The 15,990-nt window shown below is 47.0% G+C and overlaps 2 protein-coding genes across 2 annotated transcripts in view; one reads left to right on the top strand and one right to left on the bottom strand.

Annotated features, from left to right (window-relative positions):
• The first annotated feature begins 190 nt into the window (after positions 1 to 190).
• Positions 191 to 8,265, top strand: NIPAL4 (NIPA like domain containing 4). Its single transcript, XM_077824659.1, has 6 exons — positions 191 to 197; positions 843 to 1,091; positions 4,557 to 4,613; positions 5,271 to 5,361; positions 6,495 to 6,655; positions 7,661 to 8,265. Exons 1-6 carry the CDS (start codon positions 191 to 193, stop codon positions 8,263 to 8,265), a joined length of 1,170 nt encoding a protein of 389 aa, XP_077680785.1.
• Positions 8,266 to 12,833: 4,568 nt separating this feature from the next.
• Positions 12,834 to 15,990, bottom strand: part of ADAM19 (ADAM metallopeptidase domain 19) — a 52,368-nt gene continuing 49,211 nt past the window's right edge. Inside the window, exon 23 of the mRNA XM_077824469.1 lies at positions 12,834 to 15,606. Coding sequence (XP_077680595.1) covers positions 15,559 to 15,606 — 48 coding nt within the window. The 3' untranslated portion in view covers positions 12,834 to 15,558. The remainder of the gene's footprint in view (positions 15,607 to 15,990) is intronic.

Below are 15,990 nucleotides of genomic sequence, written 5' to 3'. Positions count from 1 at the left end.
GAGGTCCCTTCCAGCCCAACGTTGCCAGGACTCTAGAGCCATGCTGGGAAAAAGCTGCTGTGTCCAGCCACGCTAGCTGGAATCTTGCCAGCTAAGTGAGCCAAGGGTTTCTAACTGTAGTACAGATGGAGCTTAAAGCCTAGTGTCCCAGTGCCACGGATGTCTAACCAGGGCGTCCATCCACAAACTCATGCCACGTAATCGCCCCCTTGTTGAGGGTTTCATACATTAAACAATTAGCATTTGTGCCTCTGTTAAGCTTTTCCTTTGCTCCTTGATTTTGTTGTTGTTTGAACCTTTGATCTAGGTTCAGTTCTCTGCTCCACCACAGACTTCCTGTGTGACCTCGGGCAAGTCACTTAGGCCCAGGTCTTTCAGCTCCTAACTTCCATTCGTGTAGGAGGAGCCTAAATACTTTGTGAAGCTGCTTCTTCTCTCTCTGCCTCAGTTTTGTGACAAACATAGTATTTACCTGGCTCCCAGGGGTGTTATGAGCATAAACATACTGAAGATTTTGGGGTGCTCACATCCTACAGTATTGGGGGCCACGTAAGTATCTTAGGTAGAGAGATTCTGTTACTTTGAGCATATTCAGTAACACCTTGACTTCAGGGGGACTGTTCATGAAATAAGAGTGCATAAGGGTGCTAGAATCTGGGCCTAAATCATTTTTGTCAAGGCTGTCTAAGGAGTCAGTGACAGACCTGCGATTAGAATCCTGGGTCCCAGCCCTGTGCTCTGACCACTACATCACCATCCCTAAAGAAACACATTTGATAGAGTCCCATAGAATATTCTCGCTAACCCTTCACATTTGTTTTCTGTGTGTGTTGTCCTCACAGGTTCTTTGGTTCCTATTTCTTGCTCTTCTCGTTGGGTCGTATGCCAGGTAGTCAGTGACGGCAACCTGTCCACCTCTGTCCATAAGAATCTCACTTTGCACAGCAGCTGGGCAACACAAGTAGAAAGCAAATATGGATTCTACATTGGCTTGGCCCTTGCCATCTTCTCCAGTTTCCTCATCGGCAGCAGTGTCATCCTCAAGAAGAAAGGGCTGCTGCGACTGGTGGACAAAGGGGGCACCAGAGCAGGTATGGAGATTCAGGGCAGAAGATGGGGTTTCTGCTCCCAGAATCAGAGGCATTGTCCACACTCCCATGAGTAATGAGGCCGGGGGATATGCCTCGTGAGATCTGCTGTTGGTGTGTGTGTTTGCATCTGAAGTGCCTGATAACTGGGAGTGGGGGAACTTTTCATCCATCAGGAACTAGTACCCATCAGGGACTCTTCTCTGTGTAAATAAAACTGGATGTGGGACTCAAATGGTTCACAGCTCTGGTGCTAGCCCTTTGCCCAGGGGAGAATTTCACCCCTGCAGAATGGATCAATTCATTCAAATGGGATTGCACAGTTCTGTTCTCCATGAACCAAATCCTGCTTGTATTGAAGTCAATGGGGAAGTTTGCCATTGGTTTCACTGGGACAGTACAAAGCCCTGTGTGTTTTTCCTGCACAGGAGAATGACATCTTATTAATGCAAAATGTCAAATTCATTTGCAGAGCCCAGAATATGTGTATAAACTTTCCCCCTTTCATCAAGTAAATATTAACTTCATGTTAAACTACATATAAATAATTCCCCGTCTCTGTTATTTATTTATTATTATTAATAATACAGTAACTGAAACATGCTGAGAACTCTACAGAATATGGTCTCTGTGCTGGAGAGGTTACAATCTAATCTCAGACGTGATGCAGCAAGTGAGGGCTGCTGTCGTTATCTTTGCTGTCTCAGAGAGGTTATCTTTTTGACGCACCTGCACCCAGCACCGCAGAACCAAAGCGGTTCTAATGCCCTAAGAATGGTCAGGGTGGCTTTACTTCACAGGTAGAAAAGCACCTTGGATGGTGCCCATCCAAATTAGAGGTAATGATTATAAGGTCCTCTGTGTTCTTCAGTTGGTGTCTCAGGTATCCTACCGCTCGCACCATGAGGTTACACTGACTATGACTTCACAGATGACACAGAACAGGGCGGGGCTTATTACTGAGTGGGCTGGCCCCTAATGGTATTGCTGACCCTGGCCCCTACTGTTTTGCAAGGTGAGGATAAGTGATGCTGCAAGGCTTTACTTCCACTCCTTCACACATGTGCATTGTCCTTAATGAGCGGAGGGCATATCATATGCCGTCTTGCTGACAGATTGTACCTCTCCTGATTAGATGGCCTAGGGGGCATGACCAGAGCTGGAGCAAGAGGGATCTCTGTGAGAGCATATGAATGTGTCGTGCCTGTTGGAGCGAGTGGGAGCTGCTGAATGCAGGCTCTGGCTGAGGCATGCATGTGTGGGATTGTATTGCACAAGGGGGGACGGTATGTGCCAGGATGAGATTATGCAGTAGGGGCTTGAGCAAGGGGAAGCGTGTGTGTATTGCATCACCTTAGAGCAGCATGTGGAGGTGGAGTCTGAGTGGGATATGTGGAAGCTCAGCTTGTGGTTGTTGGAGCACGTGTGTGCAGTGGGGTTGCACTGGTGTGTGTGTGTCTGTTGCCTGACCAGCCGTGTGTACAGATGCAAGGTAAATGTGGTGGATGTGTTTGTGTGCCCCAACAGGTGGAATTGGGGGAGGGGGGCGGAGTGAAGTCTGATCCCCCAGTTCTGCCCACTGTTGAGTTGCACAGTGGAGTTTATCCCATTGCTCTGGTGTCACCAATGTTTCGAACCACACCTGCAGCCAACCTCACTGTGTAACTACAAACCATAGCACCTAGCTCCTAGATAACATTTTTGATCAGTGGATGTCAAAGAGCTTTACAAAGGAGGTCAGTATCATTGTTCCTGTTTTACAGATGGGGAAACTGAGGCACAGAGCAATGAGGTGACTTGACTAAGGTCGCCCAGCAGGTCAGGGGCGAAGCTGGGACTAGAACCCAGAGCTCCTCAGTGCCAATCTGGGCCTCTAACTGCTAAGCGGTACAGATCCACCCCCAGGGTGTCTGCCTCTTGCTGAGGACCGGCCATATGCAACAGCCGATGTTGTAAAGTTCAGCTTTTTTGAGTTATCTGCCCAAAGAAATCTTAGGAATTTAACAGTAACAAAAGTATTTCCCCAGCTTCCTCCACCGCATCCCAAAGCTGAGCTAACTCCATAGTGGTCGCAGGGATTTTCCAGAGCGATTCACCATGGGGCTGAGCTCAAGCATGGAAAATTTCAGCCAAAAAGAAGAATTTCTGAGAAAGTTTTGTGCCAAAGAAAGCAGGAATTTCTAAGGGAGCCAGTGTGTAATCTTCTCCCTGTAGCTTTCATTGAGGCTCTTTAAATGTTCCAATTCTAGCAGTAGTTTCCCAAGTGTTCTTTATCCATTGCTGGCTCTGACTTTCCTTTTAGCCATCTAATCTTTCCAGCTAGGCATTTATAGCAGGCTCATTACCATGGTATTTGAGCACGGCCCTCTGCTGCTGCCTACTTCAACATTCCTCCTAATTTGCGCTGTTACCTGGTAGTACCTGCTCAGCCAGTGTCATTGAAAACTGGGCCCTATCCTGCTCCCGCTAAAATCAGTGGGAGTTTTTGCTTTGTCTTTAATGGGGACAGGATCAGGCTCTTGGTGTGGAAGAACTTTAGATTCCACTTCCCGCCCCGCTTGATCCTCTGAACTCTTCCTTTTTAGAAACACATTTTCCACCATCTCATTTTTTTTTAATGCCATAAATAATTGTGCATCAGAAACACAGAGTCATGAAACTCCCTTTTTGCATTAAGTCAGGGATGTTATTATTCATTATTTGTATTCCAGTAACGCCTGGAGACCCCAACTGAGATCAGGGTGCTAGGTACTGTAAAAACACATAATGACAGAATCCCTGCCCAAATAGACATGACAAAGAATGGGAGAGGAAACAGAGGCCAAGAGAGAGAAAGCAACATGCCCAAGGTCACCCAGCCCATCAGCAGCAGAGCTTGGGATAGAATCGCGACATCCTGAGCAGTTTAGTGCCCTATCCACTAGCTAACACTGCCTCCCATGACGCCAGCAAGAGGCCTGTTTCCCCATCAGCTTTACCCCTTGTCTCTTCCCCCCACAATCTCCCTTTCAGGTTTCTGTTCCACATCTGGGTCCTGGCCAAGGCATTTGATGCTGGGACCCTACAAGCAGTTCCCTGAAAAATAGCAACAATGACCATGGCTGTTAGTGGTCAAGGGCACTCAGCAAATCCATGCAAAGATGCTGCAAACTCATCACAGAGCTTTCAGTGCTTAGCACTGGCCGGGGGATAACGTTGTCTTTTCAGTGTTGTCCAATGGGATTAAATAGCTGTTTTCTATTGTATTTGTGCTGCCCGTCCAGGCTGTAAATACCACCTTCTACTAACAGCCTTCTCAATCTCTGGTTTCCATGTAGGATTTTACTGATTTGTTTATTGTCTCCTCGCCTTCTAGGTTGTTTCAATAGTCATTTGAAACAGCCCCTTCATAGCTCGGAATCTGCTATTTCTTGTGGCTGTGGGTTATTTTTCTAGTAGTCCCTAAATATCTGTGCTTTGCTTTCCCAGGAGACGGAGGTCATGGCTACCTTAAGGACTGGCTCTGGTGGGCTGGACTGTTAACCAGTAAGTGGGGTTATTCACATTCCCATGCATGTATGGCCCTTACAAGGTTCAGAAAATGGAGGCGTAACCAAGCTATGATTTTAGCCAATTTCTCCAGTGGCTCGGAAGTTTGTTCAGTGTAGGGACGGATTCTCCACCCCTTGCAGATAGATAAATAGAGCAGAACCAGCATGCCGTGCCCGTCACATCGCAGCCCGTCTGGATTGCTTGCAGAACTAGTTCGCTTGGTTTTCCTGGCCAAAAGTATGAAAAGCCCCGGTTACACCAGGAAGGCTGGCTGGTCTGTCAGCGTACCAGGCACTGGACAAAGCCTGATGGACTACCAAGGTCATGAAAGGGCACATCTACATCAGTAGGTAGATATTCGGGAGGCGGTATCTCCCCCTCCATCCCCCCGCTTGGTAACAGAATCCAGGATGTACAACTTCCTGCAGATCCCCCGTGTGCGAAGCTCCCTCCTCGGTAATAGTTCTCACCAGGGTTATTTTGCCCCAAGATGCCCTAGCTCAGTTTACATGCAGCGTCGAACCCCCCAGCAAGATTCAGGCTCCTTCCCCAGCTCAGCCCTTATTGCTCTGAAAATGCACAATGACTTTAACGAAATACTACGTGCTGTAACTCACTTGTTGGCTGTTTGTTTTTCTCTCGTTTGCTCAGTGGGTGGAGGGGAAGCTGCCAACTTTGCTGCCTATGCATTTGCGCCTGCAACTATCGTCACCCCCCTTGGCGCCCTGAGCGTGCTCATAAGGTGATTTCTAGGTCTCTCTATTTTTATATTCAACCCCCTTTTCCCCCCAGATGGCGCAAACGTGATTTACTCTGCAAGAAGAAAAACATCTTGGTGATTGCTACAAAATGGACAAATAGGCGGATGCTCTCCTCAGCGCAGGATGTTGCACAAAGCACATTAACTGTTGGATTAAATAACGTATGCCACATGGCAACAACGTATGGTGGTGTGACCAGTAGTCCGGCGTTCATTTGGAAGCTTTTATAAAAACCTCTGTCTCTTCCTTCTTGTTCTCTTCTCCCAGCTGCGGTGCTGGTACCAGAACATTTTTGGCAGTGGATAGTATTGCCAACCCCAAATGCCAAAAATCATGAGAACTTGTCACAAAATCATCCATTTTGGGTTCTCTTGATTTGCAGTCTGGCTTTTGAACTTTTAGGGTGCATTGGGATCACATTTTTGTACTTTTCTCTCCTGCCAGAGGGCTAGAAACTTACTTTTCTTTTAATGAAAACTGGGAGTCTCGGATTTTCACATGACTCCAGGAGCTGGGGCTATTTTTTCAAAAAGAGACCAATTACTGCAAGACTCGTAATAAAAATGGGAGATTTAGCACCACTACAGTGGGGAACTGCCTCCAGAGTGGGCCATTTTGATAAGCAAACTCGTAGTTGGGTTCTACTGTCCCTTCAAAGAGTTTCTAAAGTTTAATAACTAAATAATTAATGGAGTGTTTGTTCCTTTAGTCCTCAAACCCCTTTCTTTGGGTGCTAGGAACTTCATGTTACCCACCTGAGCATGAATGGAACTGGCCACACTGTTAGTTCCTCTGGAGACACATTGATCTCTCTCCACCTATAAGCATTTTCTTTTCAAGGCTTTAATTTTATTTCTACGTGAGCTGTGAATTTTAGGAGACACAGAGTCCAGCCTCTGCCATTAGTAACTCTGGTGTGAATCCAGAATAACCCACTTAACTCAGTAGAGTTACTCTAGATTTACACCCACACAACAGAGAGAAGAATTTCTTCCTGGCCTTTAATAAATGTAATTTACACGTAACCTTTTAATCTGCCTTTTGTTTAACGCTGGCAGTTCTCCCGTAGACGATTTGGGGGTATTAACGTATTTTATTGTTCTGACCCGCACAGTGCCATCCTATCGTCCTATCTGCTCGGAGAGCGGCTAAACCTGCTTGGGAAGCTAGGCTGCATGCTGAGCATTGTGGGTAGCACAGTGATGGTGATACACGCCCCAGAAGAAGAGGAGATCACCACTCTGGCCGAAATGGCTTCAAAACTGAAAGAGCCCGGTAAGCACCAGGCAGTTCAGCCGGCTCAAAGATGGGGCCGTTTAGCGGAAAATGTACGTGCAGCAGATTGAAGGTCACATCCAGGAGTTTTTCTCTAGTTAGGGACCACGCCTCCAGGGGTCTAGCTGAAGGATTGAATAGACTCCATGGTGCACCCCTATAAACTGTTTCCCTGCAGTCCCCCTGTTGTGCGTTCTAGTGTTTTAGACAGTGGCTCTAGACTCCTGGAGAGGGCCCGTGGGTTTTTTTGTAATCAGCACTTGGGATCCAGTTGTGCAGGTTTTAGAGAATCATGGTCTTGCTGTTGCATTTGCTGTTGTTATTTGTATGACTGGAGCATCTCGGAGCCTGATTCTATTGCTGCCATTCTCTGAGGGGCATCCATATCTGGGCTGAATTTGTACTTGGTGCCTTTTCCCACCCCAAATCATTTGCCGTCTCAGCTTCTAAGGTGCTCAGGATGTGAATACCTGGAGTAGAGCAGGTCAGCGTTAAGGTGGCCAAGCTGCAATGTGGAGGCAGCATGGCTGTTTCCCACAATCAGCCAAATCCCCTCCTCCTTTATGCCCGTGGACCCATGTGCTGAGCTGGCCCTACACATTGCCATCTGGTTCGAACTTTCCCTGGGCAACAAGCTCATTCATAAACTGGTAACATGAACCCCCGCCAGGTATTTGTCTAAGGCCTTAGACTGGGACTGCATAACAAGTGACGGGGGAGTCTTTGGTCCCAGATCCGTAGCTGGTGGAAATCCACATAGCTTCATGCAGTTTCGTGGCGCTACAATGTTTTCCACCAGTTTGAAGATCTGGCCTTTTATTTCTTTTCAAACTGTATTCCTGCGTATGTCAGGTGTGTCACTGCCTTACTCTGGGTTACAGTGCTTCTGACCAGCCGTGGGCGGGTGTTTGATCTCTCTGGCGTATCCCGAGTAACGCATGCTGTCGTGATAGCCTGACTGTGCATGCCTGTGGATTTCATGTTGTCATTTCTTGCCTCTCAAAGGTTTCCTCGCTTATGCTGCCATCCTCTTAGTAGGCTGCCTGATTCTGATCTTCTTCCTCGCACCCCGCTATGGGCAGCGCAACATTCTCATCTACCTCACCATCTGCTCCGTGATTGGTGCCTTCTCAGTATCTTCCGTCAAAGGCCTTGGGATTGCCATCAAGGGCTTCTTTGCTGACCAGCCTGTCCTGCAGAACCCGCTGCCCTGGATCCTCATCCTTACGTTGGTGGCTTCCGTCACCACTCAGATCAACTACCTCAACAAAGCACTAGACATTTTCAACACCTCCTTGGTATTTCCCATCTACTACGTGTTATTCACCACCATAGTCATCACCACTTCTATCATCCTCTTTAAGGAGTGGGTCGCCATGTCGGTGGTGGACATTATTGGGACAGTTTGTGGCTTCCTCACCATTATTTTGGGGGTGTTTTTACTCCATGCCTTCAAAGACATGGACATAAATTTAGGGAACCTACCACAAGTTCTTCAGAACAGCGACCAGGCACCAGCAATCAAGGACGACAAGAACATTCTGATAGAAGTGGATAATTCTGACATGATTGCCGATGATAAACCCAAAGTATTCATGATCTACAGCTAAAGCAGTGATATAAATGTTCAAGGGCAGAGGATGCTACTCTGAACAGGCTAAAATGTTACTGAGTAATTTTAAAGCAAAAGCACAGAAAGTAAAACTAATCATGGATCTGACCAAATGCTACAGGAGTCAAATGCAATCTTCCAGTGGGCTTTGAAGCAGGCCTTGATGTCATAACACAAGCAAGGGGTATATTTTGTGTTCACCCATAAGACATCAACACGAATAGCTGCTGAAAGTGGCAAATCCCTTGAAATATGACAAGCTTGAAGCAAAATTCTTCTCTGGGATCCTTTCTGAAGGCCGGTCTCTCAACATTGTCAGATTCTAGTGCATGAGCTGCACACCTTCCTAACCAGAACTCCGGCTGATGTTGTGCTTACTTCAAACTGACCTCCACTGACTGACTGATTAGTGGGTTTTGATTTCTTTACAGCCCCTATCGCAAGGGCTCTAGGTACTTCTACAAAACTTAAAATACATAGCAACAACAAACAAAACGGGAAGACCCCCAGTGAATATTCTGCCCTTGCAAACCCCCTGGGCAGCTTACCCAGACAGACAGCAAGTCCTGACATATGACGACCCCATAATGTTTCCAATCCCCGAAAGCCTGCGGGAAAAGATGGGTTTTCAGCATGCCATTGGCTTGCCAGAGCAAGTTCCATAGTAAAAGGTCCACTCATAGAAAACACCCTCCTCTGACCCACCAACCCCCTGTTTTTAAAGCCAGGGCACACCCTCATCCTGGGCAAGTAAATATTTAGACAGGCAAGTAAGGTATCATTTGTTTTTGTTGTCATCCTACCAAAGGGCAATCAAACAGATTTTATACCGAGTAAATTGTCAAGGTAAATATGCAACATGACTTTATGAAACCTCTGATGATTTTAACCACAGCATCGTAACATTTGAGAGGGGCTTGAACCAAACATCCTTAAAGAGGAAGTTCAGGTCAGATCTGAACATAGTTTCTGTCGCTTTAGTGAGACAAACCAAAATCTCAGGTCCCGACACCCTAAATGCTGAGAAAGTTTGAAGCTGAATTTTGCAGCTCTCACCCCTCCCGATGCAGAATATACCCTAGCAGTGCAAGGAAGTCAGCCGTGTTTGTCCTAAGGTGGCGAAAACTGCCACAACTGCTTAACTGCAGGAGAACCTAGTCTATCTGAGTGCATAAATGTAGAAGAGGGGACTCACTGCTGGAACTCCATCCCCCAGTCCCCAAATTGCTGGATGATGTGGTATAACAGGCTCTCCTCTAGCACCCCCATCTAAAGGACCCCAAAGAAAGCAGCCAAGCTCCATCCACACACTGCTTGCTGCCTCCCCAGACCACTTCCTGTCTCGGACAATTTCTAGTTTTTTCCACAGCCCCTTCCTGAGCTCAGACCTCCCCAGACTCTTCGCTCCCCGCCCAGGTGCTGCCAAGTTCTTGCCCATTCTCCATCAGAGCACTACCTCCCCGGCTTTCTCCCTAGAAGCCCATTCCTACCAAGCCACTAACGCTCAGGGCTTCTTCCCTGGACTCCCTTCCCCTATTCTAGGGCCTCAGCTCCAGTCTACCCCCAAAGCCAGCCACCTATGGGTGACATCCTCTGAAGCCCACCTACAGCCCTCTCCCATTAGGGCCAGCCCCAGGCTGCCACCTCCCTCCAGCTGAGCGTGTGCTGCCTTTTGTGCAAACCCTCTTGCTCTCAGCTGGGCCCAATCATGAATCAAAGCCACCTGGTCCCCAGCCAGTTAGGAGCATCTGGAGGGGGCACTGACTCCCTTATAGGGTGAGCCAGCTGAGCTAATAACCAGTGCAAAGTAGCAATCATACGCGGCAGAGCTCAATATTGCCAGTGGTGAAGAGCTGTAGAAGGTACACCCCAGCCCCTAAATGATCTCTGATTGCGTTTCCTCTGGACACGAGGTCGCGCTGAATGGCTCAGCAGGCAACTGGATGAGAGAATGCAGTTCTGCTGCTCTTGATCTAATGATTTCACATTGGATAGCCCCAGACTTCAGCTTGGTAGTTCAGAGAGGTTCAGACCTGGGGGGTTGATTCAGTCTTTTACAGAGATGAGCGCTTAACCAAATGCCAAGATTTCAATCAGCTCAGCTTGGAAGTACCCGCAGATTTCTGAGGGGTTGGCTGTGAAGTTTTGGTTCAGCCCCATCTCTGCGTTGACCTGTTGTTCTACTAGGACATTGCTGTGTGCTGGGTAACACCGTGGGCTGTGACAGCGCCAGGATTGTGTTTTAAATTATCTGCATTTACTAGAAAGGTGAACGATGCCACTTATAGCTGTAGGGCCAGATTCTGCCAGTTTATGGGGAGTAGTAACTTTGCAATGGGACTTCCTCTGCAGGAAGGGACCATTCAGCTTGAGTAATAATGGCACAATTCACACCTTAGAGAATTTTTTTAAAAAAAACAGGGCTTTGGCAAAGTGTGTATATGTACAGTAGAAATTAACTTTTGTTTTTGTGAGCTGCGGGCGGGGAGGAGTTGTTTCCTGCAGCACAATGTTAATTAGCTTTCACGTGAGTGTTTTTCACATTAGCTCTAATTGATGCTGAACTTCTTCTGTAAAGTTACGGGGCCTGATTCTGCCCTTGCATGAGCCAGTGTAAATCGGGAGTGAGCTCAGCGGAGCTACAGCTGGGTAACATCAGCGCTGGAGAGTGCCGAATCACTGACTGTCACTGGCTTCCTCAAGACTTAGCACCTTTCCTTGGTCAGTGAAAGTGCTTCTTTAGCCTGGAAGACCAGGTGGGTGCAAATGCTAAAGACTTTTTTGGCAAATGAGATTAGTAATCAAATAGGCAAATGTTTTCGAAGCTGAGGTTTGGGAGCCCATTGTGGGCTGTTTGGGGGATTTGTGGGATCCCACTGTGGGATTTGCAAAGCTAGTTTCCAAGTCTTTTCTCCCCCTCATTTAAACCCAGATGCTTTTTGTCCCCAAGGGAAGTGTGGGCTGTACATTAGAAGCTGGGTTGGCATAAGTGGGTAACTGATCTCTGGCTGTACAGATTTTTTTTTTAATTCGAATTTTTCTTCCCTCACCTCGTCTTTGCACAGTCTCTCTGTCTGTGGTTTGCACTGTGCCCTGCTCACCTTTCCCCTGGATTTTTACTCTTCTCTGCACAGCTCCCTCTTCCACAGTCTCTCAACCACAACCCCCACAATCTGAGTCCTCCACCACCTTTTGAACCCACAAGGTGCGCTTTAGTTAATCCTGAATCAAGGCTCGGTTGCTGGTAGCAACCACTGTGTGCTGAGTAACAGGGAGCCTTCAGATGATTGTGATCTAGTTCCCCCTACAGCTGAGCATGGCTCATGTCAGTCTCCTGAACTCACACATGGATCCCTGAAAAACAGCTCAGCTCTCTTTGGATCTGGTTTAAGAACACGGCTCGTCTCAGCACACAGGTAGACCCTCTACGTACTGGCATCCAAGCGCTGAGTTCAAGGGGAAGATCAGCAGCTGGGCTAAATTGTCATAGCTCCATTGACTTTAAATGGAGCTAGGAGCCCTCTGGTGTCTGTTTTTTTTTTAAGGGTTGGAGATGTGGGAAGATCTAAAAGATACAGAGCCAGCGTTTTCCAATGAAAACCCCCAGCACTATTTTATGAGCAGAAGGTTCAGCTAATGAGCTCAGCACGTCAGCACTACGCTCAATGCACGTCACTTGTGACCAGCTGAATATGTGGGGTGTCAGTGTCCTGGGGCAGGAGATCGGAGCAACATGCTGAGCCGGAAGTCACCGCTGGGAACTGTGAAAGTCAATGTCCCCTGGACTCTGCCGGGGAACTGCCAGAGCTCACGTTACGTCCTTTGGGGACCTCAGCACAAGGCGATACAAGACACTCTCTGGCCCTGCCTGCAAGATCCTGGGAGCTTTGTTCCTAATGAACATGCTGTATACATACTGGGAAGAGGCAGAATTAATATAACTCTGTGACTAGCTTTGATGTTTAACTGGAAGCAACCCCCACGTTCAAAGACATTTCAATAATGTTTGTACTTAGAGGGAGAATAAAGGAGTTTTATACAAACGCTTGAGGGCTGAACTGAAATCTTTTTGAGTGGTTCTTGACTTTATTGCTATGCGGCATGTCGGTAGACTGCCGGCATCCGCACCATAGCAAGAAATAGAACCGTGGAAAAGAGATTAGAGCAGCAGCTCCCTCTCCTGGTAAAGAAAAATTGTCCTTGCTGCTTTACCTGTGATTCCAGTTTCAGTTCATAGCCATGGCTTTGCTTCATGGGTTGAATTTTGGAGAGACAAGGCGGGTAAGGGAGTATCTTTTATTGGACTAACGGCTGTTGGAGAAAGAGAGAGACAAGCTTTCATGCTACATAGAGCTCTTCTTCAGGTCTGCAACCAACTGGAGTCTTTGCAGTGCCTAAGCTTACCTAAACTTTTAGAAGGCTTTTTTCCTGGCATCGCACCACTTCTGAACATGGCACATCCCTATTTAGGAGGGTATCAGTCACCAGGCTGAGCTACTGCTGTCTGGCATTGACGCCGTTAGCAACACTCCCATGCAACATTTCAATGACAATTGACAACAAATTTATTAACTAGAAACGAGGCAAAAGGCACAATGAATTGCATTATTCAAGTATTTGCATAGGTGCACAGACAGCATTATTGTAAACAACACATGGACCTAAGAGAAAGTGACACGTACTTTGGCTATGTTCTCCCAAATAATACTTTTTTTTTTAATCACGTTTTATTTTCTCCCCCCTCTTCATTCACTCAGCTCAGACATGCGGAAATGTAAAGTGATTTACTGAGTGTTCCCTTTTATGATATCCCAGAACTGCAGGGTTCCCTTCAGGGTTCAGGGCATGTCCAGTTGTTTTCTGAGCTTCGTGTTCCCTGGCTCTATTCCCCCACGCACTGAAGTCAGTAGAAAGTCTCCTAAGGATTTCAGTGGGCCCGGATCAGACCCAGAGGCTGTTGCTGAGGTGTTGCTGTCTGCAGGCGTTAAGTGTGTGTGTGTGTGTGTGTGTGTGGTTTTAATAAGATGTCGAGCTATGTTCAAAATATGTATCTTCTGCTGATAGGGATTGAGGCCTAAATGCATGATGTGTCCTTTCCCCCCACCCTGTGTCCATCTAGTCTGTAAGCTCTTTGGGGCAGGGACTGTCTACCACTCCTTGCACAATGGGGGCTCATTCTGGATTGGTGCCTTGGCACTGCCCTAATAAACATGATTCACAGCAATGAACGGCGTGGTGAAAAGCCAGCTAAGGTGGCCATTACAATCACCGGAAGATAAAAAAAACCTCTGAGAAATAACTGGCTGCTGGTGCGAGTCCCTTCTTACCACCCTTCCTTCAGGGTCTTTTGCAAGGAAACCATACAACTAAAGAGGGGCCTACAAAAATACTTTGATTTCATCAAACTGCAAATGGCTGCTTTGCATTGAAGCACAAGTGCCAGTGGACAGTCATTAGGACCAGGTGTGGAGAAACGCATTTCAAGGTTAGTGAGAGTCACAGTCTCATTCACTTACGGCCCCGTTTGGAGGACATTATTGGTTGGTTTTTAAGGAGTATGAAAATCTCGGCAGAGGGGCCAAACTAACCATTGCAGTGAGTAGTCAGCTGGATGGTAACAAAATGCCCCGTCTACTTAAAGAACCTTGAGGAGGAAGAAGTGCTAATGTTACAAAAAATGGCTCGGTCCATCTTTAGATGCCATCCAAACCTAATGTGAATGTTCAGAGGTATTTCTTCATGGCCAGGCAGCAATAATGGAATCACAACCCAGAACAGGGTCTTGCAGCAAATCGTAGGGTTTCTTACAGTGTGCAGCCTGGACTATTTGGCTTGAAGACCTCTGTCCATAATAAGTCTGATATGACATAGCTTCTGTGTCTCTAACTCCGGAATTGCTGATGTTCACACATGAAGTAATTTCAAGGAAAACAGAAAAATTGCTAGGGGAACAAAATGTCCCAAATCTAAAATCCTGAGACAAAATGTGTGGAAACCCAAATCGGTTAAAAAAAACAAATTCACAAGGTTAAGGATTAGGACTTTCAGTTTAAAGTGCACCTGGACAACTGCCTCCACTAGGTCCATTTAGAGGAGAGTTTGGATTCAATCAGCTGTCCAACAAAAGCACCATATATCATATAAATCTTCCATTGCTCTCCCAACTGGGAAGCTTTAAAGTTACGTTTCTTGTTAGTCTGGTGACCAGGTACCCAGTGTTGCTCTGTATTGCTCAACACAGAATGGAGGCTGATGGGCTATATACAGAAAGTGTACCGGTCTGGTTAGCTGTGGTACCCCATTATGGCAGGAAGGTTCCACCACCCGGACTTCATTTTAACTCCATTTGACTGTTCACCCTGTATTTTCTTTAGAGAGTTTTTCTGTAGTACCTAGTCTAAGTCCAAACGACACTGATAAGGGCACATAAACCAAGCTGGAAATGCTACTAGATCTTACACTTACATCAACAAGACAAGACACAGCGGAATCGAGCAGTTAATGCAACACAACTGACTGGCGGTGATGGAAAGGATCTTGCTCGGGATGATCTGGTTGGGAGGAGGTTCCAGCCCAAACTTATCAGCAAGCCCAGGTTACTTCAGCGTGGCATATTTTTCACTGTTTCCTTCCCCGCTGCTGGCCAGTCAGTCAATGCCCAGGGAAACAGAATGGCAATGTAGCAGTGACATACACGTGGCTGCTCTGGACAGACCGAGGGAAGCAGAGGGGCTTGATCCTTAGAGCACCGCCTGTCAAGTCCAGCAGCTGACAAATTCAGATCACTGAGCACTAAAATTACTGATGAAATATAGAGTGGAGGTGTAGCTATGCCAGCCCCAAGATATTAGAGAGACAAGTGGGTGAGGTCATATTTTTTTAAAATATGGAGCACACTCTCTCCCCAGCCCCCCTCTTCTGCATTATACATTGCACAATAATATTTCACCGCTATTTTAAACAAGTAACTCCTGTATTGCAGGAAGCCAAAGGCACAGTGGGCCAAATTCAGCCTTGGCATATACTGATGCAATTCCCATTGGCGTCACTAGGCGTTGCATCTGCCTACACCAGGACTGGTAGAGACATCCATTTGTGCAGGGTTGGATGTGGCCCAATGAGCCAGGTGGGAAACATGGGGCTGGGGGAGAGGATCAAGCTCTGTACATGACCTGTGTATCTGCTTCCTGGTGACAAAGACATCCAGTTTCTTGTGAGATCCCAAGTCGACATGGAAAGAATCCCTGTTTGGCTGGATGACCCCAGCCCTGCAGCACGGAGTGCCTGGCCATCATTTTTGCAAGGCGTTCACTCCTCTGGCTAGCTTCACCGTTGAATTCTGGTGTGGGGAGTTACAATGAAAAAAAGACACTGAAATAAGTATTTGTGAAAAAGAAAAAGCTTCCCACTTGTTCTCATTCAGCTCACACCACAGAGGGGCAGGCCAGGCTGTCTCAGTCCAGCTGACTGATAGAAGAAACCCTGGCAACTCATGCCAGTTCAGACCTGTATCCCGCTTCTGGCAGTGGCCCGTACCAGACTCTTCACAGGAAGGCGCAAGAATCCCCATAATGGACACTTCTAGCGTAACCCACCCATAGGGAAAGTTTCTTCCTAACCCCAGGCAATTAGAGGCTGGTCTCAGACTTTATGGTAAGGTTTCATTTATAAGGGTGAGTCAATGATTAATAGATGCTATAAGCACATTACATGGATGAGTAAT

The sequence above is a fragment of the Eretmochelys imbricata genome, chromosome 8 (assembly GCF_965152235.1).
Source record: "Eretmochelys imbricata isolate rEreImb1 chromosome 8, rEreImb1.hap1, whole genome shotgun sequence".
Classification (NCBI taxonomy): Eukaryota; Metazoa; Chordata; order Testudines; family Cheloniidae; genus Eretmochelys; species Eretmochelys imbricata.
Note: the sequence above shows the minus strand (reverse complement) of the source record. Positions and strands in the feature narration are given on the sequence as shown.